The sequence below is a fragment of the Gobio gobio genome (genome assembly GCF_949357685.1).
Source record: "Gobio gobio genome assembly, chromosome: 13".
Classification (NCBI taxonomy): domain Eukaryota; kingdom Metazoa; phylum Chordata; class Actinopteri; order Cypriniformes; family Gobionidae; genus Gobio; species Gobio gobio.
In genome coordinates, this window is record NC_137106.1 from 19087955 (window position 1) to 19108949 (window position 20995).

The 20995-nt window shown below is 38.0% G+C and overlaps 2 protein-coding genes across 2 annotated transcripts; one reads left to right on the forward strand and one right to left on the reverse strand.

The window, feature by feature from the left end:
* The first annotated feature begins 1689 nt into the window (after nucleotides 1-1689).
* LOC307136064 (Golgi resident protein GCP60) lies at nucleotides 1690-8135 on the forward strand. The gene is made up of 8 exons (XM_079832815.1): nucleotides 1690-2167; nucleotides 2459-2600; nucleotides 2915-3055; nucleotides 3154-3312; nucleotides 4134-4296; nucleotides 4397-4577; nucleotides 5977-6249; nucleotides 6333-8135. Exons 1-8 carry the CDS (start codon nucleotides 1957-1959, stop codon nucleotides 6545-6547), a joined length of 1485 nt encoding a protein of 494 aa, XP_079688941.1. The 5' UTR covers nucleotides 1690-1956; the 3' UTR covers nucleotides 6548-8135.
* Nucleotides 8136-8446: 311 nt separating this feature from the next.
* Nucleotides 8447-20649, reverse strand: ect2l (epithelial cell transforming 2 like; the record flags this gene model as incomplete). The annotated part of the gene is given in 22 exon segments (XM_079832492.1): nucleotides 8447-8577; nucleotides 8651-8823; nucleotides 8999-9087; nucleotides 9277-9342; nucleotides 11720-11876; nucleotides 11960-12033; nucleotides 12209-12401; nucleotides 12700-12899; nucleotides 12901-12902; nucleotides 12966-13098; nucleotides 13181-13284; nucleotides 13381-13557; nucleotides 15020-15112; nucleotides 15244-15372; nucleotides 15613-15781; nucleotides 16368-16452; nucleotides 16556-16683; nucleotides 19368-19471; nucleotides 19610-19862; nucleotides 20011-20173; nucleotides 20258-20370; nucleotides 20464-20649. Coding segments are annotated over 22 exon segments (2922 nt in total).
* Nucleotides 20650-20995: the final 346 nt, after the last annotated feature.

The following is a 20995-nucleotide window of genomic DNA, read 5'->3' on the forward strand; positions in this document are numbered from 1 at the left end:
TGCTCCACATCCACGATCAATGTATACATAACATTTTTGTGCTAAGGTTTTGAGAACATTAAATATCAGAAAACTTTAAACAAACATTCTATTAATGTTACAGAAGGAACTAAAAGAACCTTGCCAAAATGTTAGCTGAAGTTCTGAGAATGTTTCCTGTTTGGTAAATACCAATATAATATAGAATGTTAATGTACTTATGACAATTGTATTAAATTATGGTTTATTGCAATACAAATAGTATTTATGATTCAGGTTAGACTGTTGTCATATTAATTTAATTCAATTAGTCATAATGAGATGACTGCATATTCATATGTAGGCTCAATGTTGTATCTTGTTCCAAATTATGATGAGTTCCTCAAAGATTTAAGAGTTATTGTTGATGAAGGATTTTATATATTTGAAAAAATGTATATAATTTCGAAACACTTAACAATATGAAATAAAAGTCTATTCTTACATACAGTTCTGATTAAGGCTGATACCTTATTAAGGTTTTTATCATGGTGTTTGTCTGAAAAGCTCTGTCCCCTGAGAGTGACTATGTATTCAGTAGAATCTTGAGAAACTCTGGACATTCTTTTTGCTCCATGAACTCATTCCAATCACTTCATTGTTGCTGTGGAGGTCTGTGATGGCAGAAGAGGGTGCCGTTTGAAAGCCTGATGCAATGACTTCAATTTGTAAGTGTAAAGGAGAGGATTAAACACTCAGTTTGCATGGAAGAGAATGCCTGTTGGCAAAATCACACAGGACAAAAGCTTGCCAGATCCACTTTTTTTTGTTAAAACATGACAGACTGGAAACCCTAGTTTCTGTTAAAATTCTGGGCTTTCCAGTTTTTCATGAGGTCCGCTTGCCTTTGGGTGGTAATTTGCATGTATTTAAAGGGATAGTTCTTCCAGAAATGAAAGTTATGTCATCATTTACTTGCCCTCAAGTTGGTACAAGCCTATATGAATTCCTTTCTTCTGCTGAACACAAAAGAAGATATTTTGAAAAATGTCGGTAACCAAACAGTTGATGAGCCCCATTGATTCCCATGGTATTTTTTTCCGATCTAAGTCAATGGGGCCCATCCACTGTTTAATATACCCATGTTCTTTAAATATATAATATTTTGTGTTCAGCAGAAGAAAGAAATTCATAACTTAAGGTTGAGTAAATGATGACAGAATATTTTCATATTTTTGGATGAATCCCTTTAAACAATGGTGAGATTCACTTTAATTTGCAGTTTGGTAAAAATGCTGTGAAATAAAAGTAAAAAAAAGTGTTTGATTTTTAAATGCTTTAAATACATTTTAAATAATTACCAAACCAACGTTTCTTGGTGGTTCAGGGTTTTGAAGGGATATTTTTCCTTGCCGAAATGTATGTATTTACTTAGCCTGAAGAACAATAAAAAAAGGCTTTAAACCACAAGCCTCCCATACACAGATGAAAACTTCAAACTGTTTAACAAATTACATTAACAACGCGAATTCAGTTAAATATTAACATTAAAACATTTATGAAAATATATAGTTTTATGTAGCTACTAAATAAAAAACTGTACAAAATACTTCAGAATGTTGGTAGTTAATATCAACTGTGTGACTAGAAAACTATTTAAAAATGTAATTAAATATTAAGTCAGAGTGCTTTGAAGGAAAATGTGGTTCAGTTTACTAGCAGCATTACGACTTCTTGAGTCAGGTCAGCCAACGTATGCTCAGGTAATGTTCATGTCAAAATGACATCTTAGCCTTAAAACGAAGCGAAAATTTGTCGGAGAACATTTGGGGTTTTATCTGCGCAGTTACAGACGTAACTAAAAAGTGAACGCGGTTTCAATGAGCTGAAAATCACACAAATATCCGGGATTTCCGGTGGGAATATACGGAAGAGAAGTGTTTTCTGCGCTACGTGGCCACCTGTGACAGCAGCAGCAGCTCGTATTGACAGTTTGACATGATGGAGTTTGACAGAGAAGAACATGGCAGCGAGAGGATCGATAAAACCTGCGAGAACGGTATTAACACCGAAACTCACGCGCCCGCCACTGAGGAAGACCATAAATCGTGTGAGGATAATGAAGAAAATCAGAAGTCTTGGAGTTTGGAGAGAAACTGGGGTTTTCCTTTAGAGGAGCTCTTCAGACTTGCGCTGAAATTCTTTAAAGGTACTGATAATGAAGTAGCCTAGACTAGACTTTCTCTTTCCATTTTCTGCAAATGTTTACAACTTTATTCTGTCCCGTCACAACCTGCAGTCGTGTCTCTTTAAGTTTCTTTTTTTGGTAGCACTAGCAAAACAAAATTAAAGTCCATTTTATGTTACTCATTGCCTTTGATACATTGTAATAATAACTCCACCCATTCAGAAACTGCCATTTATAATAATTGGGATTCAGGTTCTCCCAGATTAGAGTCATTTCTCTATTATGATTTTCTACATGATTTGTCCCACACAGACATGAATGGGAAAGCCTTCAACACAACATATGAAGAAAACCTCCGCTTGGTTGCACTATATAAGCAAATCACTCTTGGCCCTTATAACCCAGAAGCATGTCCAGAAATTGGGTTTTTTGACGTGCTGGGAAATGACAGAAGGTAACAGAGGATACATACATACACATATTTGGTAGCATGATACATGTATTATGCATATAAATGTAACGTGTGTATGTGTGTGTGTATATATATATATATATATATATATATATATATATATATATATATATATATATATATATATATATATATATATTATACTATTCAGCATGAAATGGAAGTTGAAATAGTTTTTTCTATTAGGGGCTCAATAATAATAAAAAATAATTGTCCATTTCGATTTCATGAAGACTTGGATGTCATATTGCACAAACCTACAATGTCTATAGACGCTTTATCACTGCATTTCTCAGGAAAGAATGGCTACGGCTTGGCAGCATGGCCAAAGAGGATGCCATGGAGGACTTTGTGAAGCTTCTGAACTCCTGTTGTCCTCTGTTTGCACCATATGTGACATCACATAAGATTGAGAAGGAGGAACAAGAGAAGAGACAGTACGTTCTGTATTAGTTATAGTTACTGAAGGTTCTCATAATGTAGTATTTTAAGATTTGTAGGAAGCCCTTTTTATTCTGTATGTGTGTGTGTTTAGAAGAGAAGAGGAAGAACGTCTCAGACTGGAGAGAGAAGAGCAGGAGCGACGGCGGCTGGAAGAGGAAGCACGACGGAGAGAAGAAGAGGAGAGGAGGATAAAAGAGGAGGAACAGAGAAGAAAAGAAGAGGCTGAGAGGTTACATATAGAGCAGCAAAAGTGAGTGCTGGTAACTTGCTGATATTCAACGAATGGGTTCACTTTCCTGAGAATCCCAGACAGACAGATAAATAGAATTTGAAGGAAATCTCTTATGCTGAACTAAGGCTAAGGCTGCATTTATTTGAATAATAATATAGTTACATTACAGATCAGAATTACATTACAGTTAAAAAATATTGTTTTCTATTTTAATATATTTTAAAATGTCATTTAATCCGATGGCAAAGCTGTATTTTCAGCATCAGTGTCTGATAATCCGTTAATATTTGGAGCTCAAGAAACATTTCAGTAACACTTTATTTTACAGTGTCATTGTTACATGTTACATGCAGTTACTATGGATATAGCTATAAATTATGCATAATTACATGAATCTAACTTTACAAAAAAAGAAAAACAGGTTACACTTTATTTTAAGGTCATTGTTACAGTGTAATTATATATTTAAGTACCGAGTAATATTAATTAACTACATGTACTTACTATAGGATTTGGTTGAGGGTTAGTTGCATGTAATTATGCATCATTTACTGTTATTGCTATGGTAAGTACATGTAACATAACAAGGACACTGTAAAATAAATATAGTTACTTAATATGACTCAGTACTTAAATGTTTAATCACAGTGTAACAAAGACACCTTAAATTAAAGTGTAACCATAATTTCTTGTTATTATCAACGTTGAAAACTGATGTGCTGCTAAATTTATTTAAGAACCAATGAATCAGTGTGAGAGTTTCAGTGCTGTGTTGTTTCTGTAGGGATGACTGCTGCTGTAAATGTGTTGTTAACTCGTATAACCATCTGTGTGCACAGACAGCAGATCATGGCTGTTCTGAATGCACAAACGGCAGTGCAGTTTCAGCAGTATGCCAAACAGCAGTATCCAGACAATCCAGACCAGCAGCAGTTACTCATCAGACAGCTGCAGGAACAGCACTACCAACAATACATCCACCAGGCACTCCGCTTACAGCAGGTACAAGCACGACTGGAGACATTTCTGTAAAGTCTGTGAGTAGATTCAAGGAAACTTTTGATCAGGGTCCTGGTCTTAGGTTTCTTCTGTGTGATTTCAGATGTCCTCGCAGAAGCAGCCGGAAGACTCAAATGCGACTCAAACGTCAGAAGATCTTGCTGCTCTGGTCTCAAATGAAGCAGTGCCCATCTGCAACCCCAACAGCCAATCAAATTCATTAGAGAATCAGGAACAGACAGACTCAAAATCCTTCCATTTGTTTGTAGAAGGGAAAACAGATGGTATGTTTTATCAAACTATGCAAGTTCTTGTCTATTTTTATTTTCCGTTTGCAGCTAAGAAAATTATACACCACAATTTGAATAATTAAGTTGGGAATAATTTTTTTTTCTTGCCTAGTGCCTACCAACACTGAATTAATTTGATCAAAAGTTAACAGTGAAGCAATAATTTTGTGAAATATGATTAATATTTAAAATGGTTTGTTTTCTATTTTAATATATTATACATGTAATTTATTTCTGTGATGCAAAGCTGAATTTTTCAGCATCATGACTCCAGTCTTCAGTGTCACAGGATCATTCATAAATCATTCTAATATGATGATTTGGTGCTGTGCATCATTATTATTTGAGTTTTTTATATTAATATTATGTATTTATTTATTTTTTATTTATTTTTGCATACAGTAATAAAATATAATTAAAATATAATTGCAAAATAATAAATATTGTAAAACAATTTTCTTTTAGTTTAGGTTCAGTAAGATAGTTTTTTTGAAGAAATTTATATTTTTATTCAGCAAGGATGCATTAAATTGATCAAAAGTAAGAGTAAAGATAAATACTGTTCTTTTGAACTTTTCTATTTCATCAAAGAATCCTGAAAAAACCCATTACGTTTTTTTTTTTTTATATTGATGATAATCATATATGTTTCTTGAGCAGCAAATCAGCATATTAGAATAATTTCTGAAAGATAATGTGACACGGAAGACTGGAGTAATGATGCTGAAAATTCAGCTTTGTCGTCAGGAAAAAAAACATTGTTTAAATAAACAACCCCAAACTGTATGTGTGTGTATATATATATATATACACAAATGTATTAGACCACCACCCAATGTCAGGTTTGTGCCACAGCTGCCCTAAACTAATAGTATTGGTGATTACCAAAATTATTTTGTTGTTGTTTTGTTGTTCTGTAATGGTTAATCCACCAGTATGTGTAAGCTCTTTAGTCACAGTTGGCCACGTCAAAGTCCGGACTTGAATCCTGTTGAACAAATTTGGGATTTAGTGGATTCAAATATAGATCGCTCAAAAATTTCATCAAACGCAAGTCTTTGGGAACAACTAGAAACTATTTGGAAGTCAATAACAATAGAGACTGTGGAAAAAGTTCATAAAAACTAAGTCAGCAATAATGCCTGTTACCAAGGCCAAAGGATGCCATACAAAATATTATGTTTTTTTTGGTTATGTGTGAATAAAGACTATAGTTGTTTCAATTTGTTATTTGCAATAAGTGACAAAAAAATTGTGTTTTTTCTTTATTATGATCTAATACATTTGTTAAGCACTGTGTGTATATACATATATACTTGTTTTAAGTTTATTCAAGCATATAGTAGTCACATTACTTCCTTCCTTTCACATTTTTTTTCTTTCATGAATGTAGAAGCACCTATCATTGCTCCCTCTATGTGGACACGGCCTCAGATTAAGGAGTTTAAGGAAAAGGTGTTGCACGATGAAGAATCTGTGATCACAGTGGGCCGAGGGGAGGTGTTGACAGTACGGGTGCCCACTCATCAGGATGGCTCACACCTGTTTTGGGAATTTGCCACCGATCACTACGATATTGGTTTTGGGCTGTACTTTGAGTGGAAGGACTTGACCATTCCAACAAGCAGCAATAATGAAGGAGAAGCTACTACTGACACTAATGAAGGTAAGATGGTGGATTTCTTAGACACGTGAATAAAATATTATTTCATAATTATAATTAACTAAATTCAATGATCTCAATTAAAGGCACAGCACCCGCTGAAGGAGAGAAACTGACAGAACAGGGTAGACGTCCACTGGTAAATGAGGTGGTTCCTGTTTCCCGTCGTGACAGCCACGAGGAAGTTTACGCAGGCAGCCACCAATATCCTGGTGAGGGAGTTCATCTTCTGAAATTTGACAATTCCTACTCCCTCTGGAGGCCAAAGGTTGTCTATTACAGAGTTTATTACACCAGATAAATATCCCCACACCAGGTGCTGCATTCACTTTGAGAATATTGAGTCTTGATTCAACAGAGGCACTGTGCTGTTGAAATATTAAATATGATAAATATGTTGTTTTCTTCTAATGTAAAGGCATTTGCATTGTGTTCCCATCTGTCTTTTTTTACTGAAAGATAAATTAATCCAGTTTTGGTGTCATGATCAAAATATTGGAAGTTCTGTTCTTTAGTAATTTATATTTTTTTCCATGCAAGAAAACAATAATTTTTCCAATATCTTATGTTTATTATGTTGAATCAATGAAGGAGTGGTGTATTCATACTTTTTTTTTAATTGATGTGATTCAAGCACTTTAAAGTAAAACCATTTATGAATCCCAAAATGATATTTCACCTTATACAATAGTAGGGGCCAAAAGTGATTTCTGGCCTAGGAAAATGGACATCTTCACCTTTTATTCAAATTATTAAGAGATTGTGATTTTAGTCAATTGTGTTATTTGTTATAACATAATGTAACATACCAAATTATGCAGACATAATTTTTGGCCAGCCTGTCATACAAAGAAATTGTGAACACATGCTAATACAAGAGCGAACCAGCAAAATATTAATAACTGATTATTTTTCCTGCGAGCTGAAAATAAAACCTGTAGCTGTAGTTTACCCCTTTTTTGCCAAAAGATTTTTGTCAGATAAATACCTTAACCAAGTATTTATTCTTCCCTCATGTTTAAAATAAAAATATAAAATATTTTCCTCATATTTGTATGGTTTAATCAAACTTGTAGGGTCATTAAAGACAAATCCCCAAATCAATCCCCTCCAGATATCACTTTTGGCCACTACTGTATTTCTTTGGTTTATGATTTTTTTTTTATATTGTTGTGTGGGGTGTTGAATAGATCAAGCATTATATAATTGAATACTTTTTTATATCAAGGCCTAATCTTATTGTAAACATGATTCTTTTTCGTTTATTTGTTAATTGAAACTGGAGGTTTGGATGTTATTAACGTCATGAAAGTTATTGTTATGCCTATGTTTGCACAGAAAAATGTAGATGTGCATAAAATGTGCACTTGTGCATAAAAGCAAGTCAAGAACTACTACTACTACTACTACTACTACTACTACTAGATTTCAAAATGTCTAGTTCCTAACTTTGTTTGGCTTACTAGTAATGGTTCATGTTATTATATTTTGTGTATTTGCTTGTCATAAGCAGACTTGTCTATCCTGATGATACTGAAGCATATATGTAACTATGCAGATGCCACAATATTGCACACTACAAAATGGAGACATATAATGCGTAGACATAGATAAAGAGGTAAAACACTAAATATTTCAGATAATTGCTTAAAAAATGTCATTTAATTCTACAAGAATTATAAGTGGCAGCTAGGTGTAACCATATAACATGGTGAGGGATTTTTTTGTACATTTAATTGTCTTTTTTTTTGCATAAAGAGTATAAAACAATTGTCCCATTGATATCTGCAAGTGTCGAGTGTACTGATGTGGGAGGTCCCACAATGCAATCAAAACTTTAACACTGTGAGAACATTATTTTTTTGTGAAATAAATGCTTTTATACCCTACATAAGTGTGCATGTAAAATATGAATCATTTTTCTGCGTTGTTTCAGCAATGAAGTAAAAAATGACATTCAATATCAAAAGGTCATAAACATCCAGTATACATAAAAAGAGATTTTTATATTTATGCATTAATTCCTACTGTATTCATACATAATCAGATGTCATAATCATACAAATTCAATTCGCTTGTAATAAAACAAATAATAGCAAGTTGCAAAAAATTGCAGGTTTGGAATTAAATATGTCCAATATGTTAAATACGTTTTAACTATGTCTCATGTAGCTTGTAGTAGTAAATACTATGTTCATCTTTAGTTACGTGTTATAGCAGCGTTTATAGCACTGCGTAAAGCAGAAAGCAGCCTGATCTTGTCCTCTTCTCTATCTGTAGCACAGATCCACTGCCGCTTTGGGCTCTCCAGCTGAAAAGCGTTTCGGACATCTGAAAAAATGATGGAGAAGTTAAAAATGTATATTTTAATGTATATTTTATAATATCATAATATAGCACATACACTTTGTATCAGTGATTTCCGTGAGATTTAAACAGTGCAGGGCCACAGAAGCCAGAAAGGTGCGTGTCGTGTTCATCGCCAGACAAAATGGCACGTTTGACACACTCTTCTCTGTGAGCACGAGAGCATCATTGAACAGAAACAATCCCAGGTCACTCGCATGCTCATACATCCTGAGGAAAATGAGAATAAATACATCACAGGTCAAGAGTATTTGTTTATTACATATTGAGTTTAATTTGAAACAATACTGTTGCTATTCATCTCCAATACAGAAAATAGGTTGACTTCACGTAGACAGCAAGACTTTTGTTTCTCTGTCATTTGATCTCAAGTCAGTGGTTCTACCTGAGAGAGGAAGCAATGTCTCCATTAAGGCAGCTCAGTAATGCCACATCCTGTGCAGTGATCAAGTATCTGCTCCCCTCCAACAAATTCTAAATAAAGTACAAAAATAATGTTATACTGTATGTATGATGAACATATAGTGCAACGCAATTGTGTATGGCTGTCCATCACGGACTTTTGTTGTTTTTACTAATGAAAACTTGCCTCGTGACCTTTAATGGCCTGTGAGAACCTGATCTCTGCACGTAAATGACGGGTGCGATGACTGTGCAACTTACTGGGCAGCTTTGAATTGTGCTCTGTGCCTCCGTGATTCTCAAGTCTCGATCCAGACTCTTTTTCAACTAGGAGTGGAAAACAAAGCATCGTTTTAAAAATTAGAGAGGCCATATTAAGTCTTGATTTAGTTTTTCCTGCGTCAATGTAAAAAAAATTGTCACATATTTTACATGTTTGCAGCACCTCTCTTTCAAGCGAACCCAAAACATTTTGCTTGCCCTCTGGTAGCTGAAAAGTCTGCACTTTTGTGATGTAACGCCGCTTTGACTGTTAGAGAAAAGTCAGCTGTGGAGCTCGTAATAGTGCAAGTTCTGCTAAAGTGTGCATCGAGGGCGCATATCGACTGCAAAGGGGGCGCTCGCGAGCACCCTTCTGAAACCTAAAATGACAAATGGGACACCCTGGTCTCATGGGATTAACGGACACGCGGCAGCCATTGTAAGTCCACAAGACCGAAAGTGCATATGAAGTGTGCCATTTGGGACAGGGCCATGTCAACACTATGTTTAGTTCCCGTCTCTACGAAGCCCCTCCTTCTGAAAAGTGCAATGTTCTGTGATTGGTCAGTTGGGCCAGTGTGTTGTGATTGGTCAACTGATTTGAGCATGTTTTGGAAATGTCACCCCTTACTAGCCTAGAAATCTAGACGCACCCTAGCGGCAGCAAATCTAATTTATAGCCAGGGTAGTCTAGCAACTCTCCATTGGCTTGCGAGCTGGAAAAACCAAACTGTGGTCAGGCCAATCACATCGTGTATAGAGTCGGTGGGCGGGCTTAACATAATGACGGCAGAGTTTCCGCGGTTCCGCATGCTACTTGTAAACAAAGAAGCTGGCGAACAGCGGACTTTCAAATTGGCTTTGGCCGCGACTCTGGAAGACTTGGAGTAATAATAATATGTTTATTTTTTATAGCGCCTTTCAAGAACCCAAGGTCGCTTCACAATGGAGTACAAGAGTACAATCAATTACAATCAGACAGTCAGCCTGTTCATTATAGCAAATAAACAAGCAGGTGTACAACAAATAACTCCAACAACAACAAAGAAGTTATATAATCAAAAGAACAATTAACAGTAGCTAGTCATGTAGCATAACATGAAGAGGTGTGAGATCACTTGAAGGCAGAGGCGGTGAGAGAAAAATAATTATTTACTGCATGGAGAAAAAAGATGAGTTTTAAGTTGAGATTTAAAAACCTGGAGAGTAGGTGCGTTACGGATAGTCGAGGGCAGTTTATTCCATAATTAAGGGCCAATAACACTAAAAGCCCTTCCTCCCACAGTAGAGCGTTTAAACTTGGGGACGACAAGCAGGTTTTCATTGCTGGATCTGAGGGTCCGGGCAGGAACATATGGTTGAACTAAATCAGCAAGATATTGACTAAAACTAACAGTTTAAACTCGATGCGACTGGCCACTGGAAGCCAGTGAAGTTGGTTGAGGATGGGAGTGATGTGTACAGATTTTTTATTAAATGTTAGGGCTCGAGCAGCAGAGTTTTGCACCATTTGGAGGCGATATATAGCCTTAGTTGGTAAGCCGCTGTATAAGGCGTTACAGTAGTCGAATCTGGAGGTTATAAAAGCGTAAATAACAGTTTCAGCATCGTTAAAGTTGAGGGATCAACGGATACAAACAATATTTCGCAGGTGGAAAAAGCATGACTTAACTGTCTGACCAATATGTGAGTCGAAAGATAACGTGGAGTCAAGCAATACTCCAAGATTTCGCACAGTTTTTGAAGGTGTAATCTGGACACCATCAATTTCAATAAAAACGTCATCACGTGGCAAGTTTTGTGATTTAGGGCCAATCCTAAGGAGTTAAGCTTTTCTTTGAGAAAAGTCATTCTTAAGAAAGGAAGAGTGTGTTCGGAGTTTTGCCGACCGGATACGGCGAAAGTTTAATCTCTCAACTAGCTCCGCTTCACCTTCTTCGTTGCTCTGGTTGGTTGTAGCGCTATCCTATTGCGTGCAGAGGGAAAGACAACCGTTTACCCCTCGGATTGAGCCCTGCCAATGGTGAGTTCCCAGACCCAATATCTTGGTGTGGGTCTGGCTTGTCAGGCCAACCCCTTACCATAACCGTGAGTTTCAACACACTACTAATGCAACTCAACCAGGCCTCGCCCCTTTATTTGGGTATGCTTTGGGCGGGAAATATTTAAATAATACTGGGAATATTGTGTACCTTCCCAGAAGAAAACTCAAGACTATAAACGAGGCATTTCAGAGAGTTCAGAAACAGTGCTTACAGTATATCGAGAATAACTCCCTTTTGAGTGGACTTTGTGCTTTGTAACTCTGTAGACCTTTTTCATACTCAAACAGCAACATTACACACTAAAGAAAGTTGCAAATGTAAAGAAGCATAATAGGTCCTCTTCAAGTTGAAAACACACGTTCATATTTTTTCATTCATTGAGCACGTTTGTATCACACCTTGTGGAGGAAGCCTCTGTAAGTTATCAGTGAGTTGAGGGCAGATGATAGCTGTGTGTAGTCTGGGTGCTCAGACGTTGTGTGTAGCGTTAATGCCTGAAGCAAAGTCACATACTCCTCCACCCGTGCAGATGGTGTGAGAAACAGCTCCTGGAGACTGGACATACAATAGGAGTGTTGCTAAGACGCTCTTCAACTTATTTTGCCAGAAAACTACCAGAGCTGTAACTTTTACTGTACCTCAGCATTCTGGTAGGAACAGTCCGGTCGTGTCTCTTCAGAAAGGTGCGGAATACAGGAAGCATCTCACGACACTACAAAACATATACAATATTAAATGATGGTTACAATATAAAATAACTTTTTTTATTTTAATATGTATTCAAATGTAATTTATTCCTGTGATGGCAAAGCTGAATTTTCAGCACCATTACTCCAGTCTTCAGTGTCAGTGTTTTAATGTAAAATGAGAATATTCAATTAACATACCTTGTCTATGGTTCTCAGAATGGTAGGATAGTTGTTGAAAAAGTTAGTGTAGACTCTTAACTTAGTGCAAAACTTGACACAAACATCCCCAACACACTGCAGTGGACCCCACTCCTCCCACCTCTCAGTAAGCTCCTTCAGAAAAACACTGCAAGACGTGTGAAGGGCAGAGAAGGAGAGAGTAACAGAAAATTATGTGGAAACAGCACGTCCAGATTTTGCCGAGTTAGACATGTTCCTGTGTCAAAATATTTGTTTGATCCTGGAACAACATTCCTGTCTGAAAATGTAATCCTGACCATATCTCTACCCCTAAAAGTAACCCTAACCATAAGATATCCCTAAAATCAGAGGGAAATGATAGGTGAATAACACCTAACCTTGGTTGTAAGCCTTAACGTAACATTAACTCTAAACTTGGTAGATTGGAATGTTATACCAGGAACATTGGTGAAATCAGGTTCTGCTTGGAAGCATGGACGGTGTTTTACTTGTTTGCCTCCAAAATGTCCAGCAGAGGGCAGAAGAGGGTGATGAGATTGACTGAGCTGATGATGGCTCGGTTGGAGTCCAGTGCCGCTCTGAGAGGTGTGTAGTACACTGTTGCCACCACTTGAAGTTGCCTCACGTATGTTTTCTCACTATTCAAAAGCTCTTTGGTCACAGCGCTGCGTCTATCTGCATCACTTAAACCCTAAAAAAGATACATTTTGAAGGCATTTGGTTTACCAATGATCTAAAATGGAAACATTAGCACCAACCTTTAGAGATTCTGGATTGGAGCCATTAAAGGAAGCACTTTCTGTAAGAAAGAGTGGATCGATGTTCTTCAAACCACCGTTGACCGATGACCTTAGTAGAAAGTGTCCCAAGAAGTCTAAGGGATCATCCTACAGCATGACAGTAAAAACAGTGAATTCAATATAATGCAGTGAGAAGCTTAGAAGAACAGAATGTTTTTTTTTTTCTTACTGGAGTCTCATTCATCAGGGCCATGAGCCCATGAACCAAACACTGCATGACCTCGGATTTAAGGGAAATGACAGGCATCTTTATATGATCCCAGAGGAATAGACCTGTAAAGGCCACGCAAACAAAGAAAACCATTTGAATACAGACAGGAAGTAAATGACGTAACTGTGTTCTAGACTTTGTATTCGTTTCTGACTTACCCAGGATGCGGCCTCTGATCTCTTGACACATAAAATGCAGATGTGGACCCAGGTGTTTCCGCAGTTCCTTACAGGCTTCTTCTATCCATTCAGCCTGTCTGCACCAGCTCAGAAGGAGGGTCTCATGCAGATACACCAATGGAGGAAACTCACCAGACCCGGACCACTCACTGAGAACTAACAAAAATACAGAAACCGCTTCTTTAAAACACTAAGATGATACTTGACTGAATTCATGTTTTTCATAATCTTAAAAAAAAAGGGGTCAAATTAAACAAGAAAGAATATATAAAACATTATTATTATTTTTTTTAAATAAAATAATAATAATCATTATTATTATTAGTAGTAGTATTGGTATTATAAAAAATATATATATATATTTTATAATATAGAAATATATAGAATTTTATTTTAGTTATATATATTTTATTCAATAATAAATTATACTTTTCATAATCGCATGCAGAAATTAAAAAATAAATTAATACAAATCTAAAATTAAACAAAATCTGTTGTTATTATTTTACATATTCATTTATTATTAATCATTAATACATAATTATATTTTATTATTTGAATGAAACGTGATTTTAAGATTAATTAACATTAATATAATGTTATTCAGTTGGGCTGGATAATAATTTGTTACATTTATATAGTGCTTTTCTAGGCACTCAAAGTGCTTTACATATAGAAGGGGGGAATCTCCTCAACCACCACCAATGTGCAGCATCCACCTGGATAATGTGACGGCAGCCATATTGCGCCAGAACGCCCACCACACACCAGCTTATGGTGGAGAGAAGACAGAGTGATGAAGCCAATCTTATATATATATATATATATATATATATATATATATATATATATATATATATATATATATATATATATATATATATATATATATATATATATATATATATATATATATATTTATATATATATGGGGATGATTAGGAGGCCATGATGGACAGAGGCCAATGGGCAAATTTGGCCAGGATGCTGGGGTTACACCCCTACTCTTTTTCGAAGGACATCCTGGGATTTTTAATGACCACAGAGAGTCAGACCCTCGGTTTAACGTCTCATTCGAAGGACGGCGCTCTCTGACAGTATAGTGTCCCCATCACTATACTGGGGCATTAGGACCCACACAGACCACAGGGTGAGCTCCCCCTGCTGGCCTCACTAACGCCTCTACCAGCAGCTACCTAGTTTTCCCAGTTGGTCTCCCATCCAGGTACTGACCAGTCTCAGCCCTGCTTAGCTTCAGTGGGAAACCAGTCTTGGGCAACAGGGTGATATGGCTGCTGAATCAGGAATGAAACCCAGCTAACCAGTACACAGCATATATGGGAACACCTTCAATGTTGTTTAAAAAGTATCCCAGGCCAGGATGCACCTCGTGAAGTTGGTTGAATGAACAGAGCTTGCATTGAGTTTTAATAAAGGTCTTAGATAGTCTTGATTTGTTTAACATTTTTGTCACTCCATAATTTTACTTCCATTTGTTTTTTCATAGGTTTTATGACTGTACTATTCTAAAATATGGCAATAATAAATAATAATGTACAAGTATAATACAGGATTAGGTCACAAATGAACCCACTCTCAAGACATATCTGAAACTCACTGTGCTGGTAAGAGCCCGTACAGATTCCCGTGGGAGCTCTGACATTCAGACCAGTCAAAACAGACAACTTCCGCATCAGATCCATCCCTGCAACTGAATGATCAATACAGAACAAATCCTGAATAATACATATCTACAGTATTAATGTCACATGGAATGGCATCTCAATGGTTACAGCCTGTGGGAAGCCAGTACTGAACTGAGACAAAATTGATGAACTTTACCAGAAGCTGCCAGGGGAGCAAAGATGTTCAGACTCCCTCCATTTGAAGCAGGAACCACCCAGCCACCCAGCTTCTCCCAGAACTCCCTCACACACGGCTTCAGCACTGTCTTCTCAGTAATGCTCAGTCCTGTGGATAAAACACAATAGTCAGCGTGTTTTGTTGTTTTATTATAACTTGTTCGTCATTTACAGCTGCTAGTTCGTTGGAGCAATTTAAATATTTGCCATAAATTTGACAGCAGCACCATCATAAAGTTAGTTCCAGAATGTTCCAGAAAATCTATTCTGGCAAACATTCCATGTTAAAAAATTTTTTTTAAAGAAATTATAGGACAGGACTCAATGTTGAATTAATCAGGGAAATTACCATCTGTGAGAGTCAACTCATCTGTGCTTCCTGCCACCAGAATGCCAAGACTTTGCATCATCCTGCCTGGGATTGCCCTTTCCACCAGAGAGAGCAAAGCCTCCAAGGTCATTCCTTGTGAGTCATACGGCAAAACCACCACAGACACTTGCACCGCGGCCAGAAGTAGCTAGAAATATGAAGTTGAGATCCTTCAGTTCACAAACAACTGTTCAGTAAGGTCCACTTAAGTCAAAAACACCATAGACAAACTCTTAGTCAACTTTTCATATTTTGCAACAAAATTTACATTTGGCGATATGGCTCTGTTCTAAATTCCCCATCCTTTTCATGAGCGCCATGAAAAGCCAAGACAGGGAACAGCAGCAGATTCTGGGGACAACCTCCCATTTTTAAACTGGGAGGGCAGCGAAACCCCCCATTTAGAACAGAATATGCATCAATGACAACAGACATTGATTAAGTTAAACACAGTTTAAGGAGGAGCTGGGGTGGAGGTGGGTTGCAAAGCAGCGTGCAGCAGAAGAAGCCAAGCAGGCAGATTGAAGTGAAGCTACGCTTAAGTAAGGCGCCATGTTTGAGAGTTGCCAATTGAGTGCTTAGGAATTGGGTCAGCTGATATGGGCGGCATTGAAATTTTTCCAATCAGCTGATAGCGGAGCTTGACTACGTGGCCTGCCTGAACTAACACAGAATGCTTGATTTGATCATTCAGATAGAGACGCAACTGAAAGTCTTATCTAGCTGAGTCTTACTTCATATCCAGGAACTTTGGATGACACAAGCAGGAAATGAGGAAGAGTACAGACGGAAGACCTGACTGGTTTGCAGAACAGTGAACTGTAAGGTAAGGTTTCCATTATTGTTGTTTGACAAATTAAAAAAAGGTACTATACATGACGCATGAAAAAAAAAGAAAAACTTTGCTAATGCTATTACTGACCTCATAGTTTTCACTACACTGGTGACACTGGTGGCACATGTACTCTCAAGAGTATTATTCATCCTCAAATCAAGCCATGGTTCTCTTATTTCCACAGTGGAGAGTGAATTTTCCAATCGACACTTTTCCTATGGAAAAAAATAACATAAGAGAAATGACCCTATTGTGTACATTTTCTGTGCATGTAATTCAAGACTAATATTGTGTGACAAACACATTTAACGTAAGCATGATCAAAAGGATCAGTGATTTAATATATTTGTCATTTAGTTTATGTATGTATGTATGTATGTATGTATGTATACACACACCAATCAGGCATAACATTATGACCTAATATTGTGTTGGTCCCCCATTTGCTGCCAAAACAGCCCTGACCCGTCAAGGCATGGACTCCACTAGACCCCTGAAGGTGTGATGTGGTATCTGGCACCAAGATAATAGCAGCAGATTTTTTTAAGTCCTGTAAGTTGTGAGGTGGGGCCTCCATGGATCCGACTTGTTTGTTCAGCACATCCCACAGTTGCTCGATTGGATTGAGATCTGGGGAATTTGGAGACAAAGTCAACACCCCAAACTCGTTGTGCTCCTCAAACCATTCCTGAACCATTTTTGCTTTGTGGCAAGGCGCATTATCCTGCTGAAAGAGACCACAGCCACCAGGGAATACCGTTTCCATGAAAAGGTGTACATTGTCTGCAACAATGCTTAGGTGGTACGTGTCAAAATAACATCCACATGGATGTAAGTAGGTAAGTGACGCACACGTACCTGTCCATCCACGTGATTTAAAAAAACGTGATTCATCAGACCAGGCCACCCTCTTCCATTGCTCCGTGGTCCAGTTCTGATGCTCATGTGCCCACTGTTGCCACTTTCGGCGGTGGACAGGGGTCTGCAGGAACACACTGGATGGTCTGCGGCTATGCAGCCCCATACGCAACACACTGCGATGCACTGTGTATTCTGACACCTTTCTATCAGAACCAGCATTAACTTCTTGAGCAATTTGAGCAGTAGCTTGTCTGTTTGATCGGACCACATGGGCCAGCCTTCGCTCCCGTGCATCAATGAGCCTTGGCCGCCCATTACCCCGTCGCCGGTTCACCACTGTTCCTTCCTTGGACCACTTTTGATAGATACTGACCAATGCAGATTGGGGACACCCACAAGAATTGCAGTTTTGGAGATGCTCTGATCCAGTCGTCTAGCCATCACAATTTGGCCCCGGTCAAACTCGCTCAAATCCTTACACTTACCCATTTTTCATGCTTCTAACACATCAACTTTGAAGACAAAATGTTCACGAGCTGCCTAATATATCCCACCCACTAACAGGTGCTGTGATGAAGAGATAATCAGTGTTATTCATTTCACCTGTCAGTGGTCATCATGTTATGCCTGATATAAGTGTGTGTGTGTGTGTGTACTGTGTACGCACACTGATTCTATATATACACTCACCTAAAGGATTATTAGGAACACCATACTAATACTGTGTTTGACCCCCTTTCGCCTTCAGAACTGCCTTAATTCTACGTTGATTCAACAAGGTGCTGAAAGCATTCTTTAGAAATGTTGGCCCATATTGATAGGATAGCATCTTGCAGTTGATGGAGATTTGTGGGATGCACATCCAGGGCACGAAGCTCCCGTTCCACCACATCCCAAAGATGCTCTATTGGGTTGAGATCTGGTGACTGTGGGGGCCATTTTAGTACAGTGAACTCATTGTCATGTTCAAGAAACCAATTTGAAATGATTCGAGCTTTGTGACATGGTGCATTATCCTGCTGGAAGTAGCCATCAGAGGATGGGTACATGGTGGTCATAAAGGGATGGACATGGTCAGAAACAATGCCCAGGTAGGCTGTGGCATTTAAACGATGCCCAATTGGCACTATAGGGGCCCTAAAGTGTGCCAAGAAAACATCCTCCACACCATTACACCACCACCACCAGCCTGCACAGTGGTAACAAGGCATGATGGATCCATGTTCTCATTCTGTTTACACCAAATTCTGACTCTACCATCTGAATGTCTCAACAGAAACTGAGACTCATCAGACCAGGCAACATTTTTCCAGTCTTCAACTGTCCAATTTTGGTGAGCTTGTGCAAATTGTAGCCTCTTTTCCCTTTTTGTAGTGGAGATGAGTGGTACCCGGTGGGGTCTTCTGCTGTTGTAGCCCATCCGCCTCAAGGTTGTGCGTGTTGTGGCTTCACAAATGCTTTGCTGCATACCTCGGTTGTAACGAGTGGTTATTTCAGTCAAAGTTTCTCTTCTATCAGCTTGAATCAGTCGGCCCATTCTCCTCTGACCTCTAGCATCAACATGGCATTTTCGCCCACAGGACTGCCGCATACTGGATTTATTTCCCTTTTCACACCATTCTTTGTAAACCCTAGAAATGGTTGTGTGTGAAAATCCCAGTAACTGAGCAGATTGTGAAATACTCAGACCGGCCCGTCTGGCACCAACAACCATGCCACGCTCAAAATTGCTTAAATCACCTTTCTTTCCCATTCTGACATTCAGTTTGGAGTTCAGGAGATTGTCTTGACCAGGACCACACCCCTAAATGCATTGAAGCAACTGCCATGTGATTGGTTGATTAGATAATTGCATTAATGAGAAATTTAACAGTTGTTCCTAATAATCCTTTAGGTGAGTGTGTATATGTGTGTGTAGAATCCGTCCATTAATTTAATAATTCATTAAATGTATCCATTTAATTAAATATTTATCTTTTATTTGGATGACAGGCTAGTAGATAAATACTTTTTAGCTATAATTATGTCAGTGTCTCACCCCAAGCTGAACAAGAGCAGCAGTAAGACTTGGTGGCTTATGAATAGATGATGTGCCCAATTTACTCGTGTTTAACCATGCTCTCCTAGTCTTCAATGCAGCCTCTGTGGGAAAAGGAGGACCAGAACATCAGCCAAATGAGATTATTAACCTCAGATCATTTATATTACTTAAAACCCTTTAACCTCAATCATGTAATTTCATGAGGGCATGGAATCAATGCTAGAGTCCCCGGCACTTACTTTTATGCTCTGCTATCTTCTCTCTGATAGTTTGTCTTATCTTGTGCTCTCTCCATCTATCCTCTTGTTCATCTGGTACTGTCAAACTCTCATTCAAGGTCCCATAGACATCTGCTGCTTCCCGAGCAGTCAGAATGTCTAAACTGGCAGTACAGGCCACATAATGTCTTTTCCACGCCCCGTACTCATGATCTGATGGGCTGTAGGGAAGAAACCAGCCCAGACGGATGCACTTTGGAGACCACAGACAATCCTAGAATCACATAGAGATTACACTGTGAGTGAGTAAACATAAACAAAACATTTTCTTTGACATTTCTGGCTGTATTCTAAAATTGAACAGAGAAATGTGATAAAAGCTTGGTAAATGAAAGGCACATTTGTACTGATTCATTTCTTACCTGCTCAGCCAGGAATCTCCAGTGCCAGCACACCTGTGCTGCAGCGCAGATGTCTCGAGGACTGAGGAAGGACATGATGTAGAGAGACAGAAAGCGAGGCAGCACTGCAGTGAAGTCCATTCGAGTGATGGGGACTGATTCTGCCAAACAATCACTGGTGAACCTAAAATCATAACCAAAGTCATTGTATCAAGTGGAATTCCAGTGTTTGGAATGTAAGATTAGATATTATGCACTGAGAATTTACTTGAGCTGGGTTTTGGAGCATCTTCTCAGTAGCCGACAAATAAATTCTTTTCTTTGTCGGTCTGTCCACATGTCAAACCAATGGAGGATGAGAGTTGTTCTTTCCTGAAAAAGCTGCTCATTTATTTAGATTAAATGTTGTTTAATTTCAAATTAAATAAAGTATAAGTAAAAATATAAAATAAAAGTATATATACCGCCCCATACCTGTTGGTTACATGCTTTATTTGTTACAGGCGTCCATGAACTGAATCTGGTTTCTGTGCCATCGTCGCACGCGACTTTCGACATCGATCGTCTGTAGTCACTTCCATTCATCTGCCACTGATTAATAAAATCCGTATTCCCGCGGTTTTTTGATTTATAATAAGTTCTCAATTCCACAGACGTCATTCTAACAGTTAAAGTAGTTAAACAGCCAACTTTCACAGTCTTTCCCGGTTTGTCAATAAAGGCGGAGACATATTTTGTTTGATTTGCAAATCCGCTTAATATAATTAACATGAATTCTGCGAGAATACTTGTTTATAATCGGTTGGAGATTAGTTCTAAACAAACCCCGTCCAGGAACCTGCGCCTTTACCAGCTCGTTTCCCTGGAGACCACATAACAAATGAAGCTCTGCAAATTCCTTCACACGAATCGTGTTTCTTTCAGCAGCTCCTGGAATTACCGTCGGATATTATTTCAACATATTTATTGTTAAACTACGTAATTAACCTCCTGCGTTTCACTGTCC

Bases quoted from the DNA above. Each gene is read 5' to 3' on its own strand.
- LOC307136064 (XM_079832815.1), top strand. From the start codon at position 1,957: ATGATGGAGTTTGACAGAGAAGAACATGGCAGCGAGAGGATCGATAAA. The intron at 2,168-2,458 runs GTACTGATAATG...TGTCCCACACAG, and splicing joins TGCGCTGAAATTCTTTAAAG to ACATGAATGGGAAAGCCTTC. The intron at 2,601-2,914 runs GTAACAGAGGAT...TGCATTTCTCAG, and splicing joins GTGCTGGGAAATGACAGAAG to GAAAGAATGGCTACGGCTTG.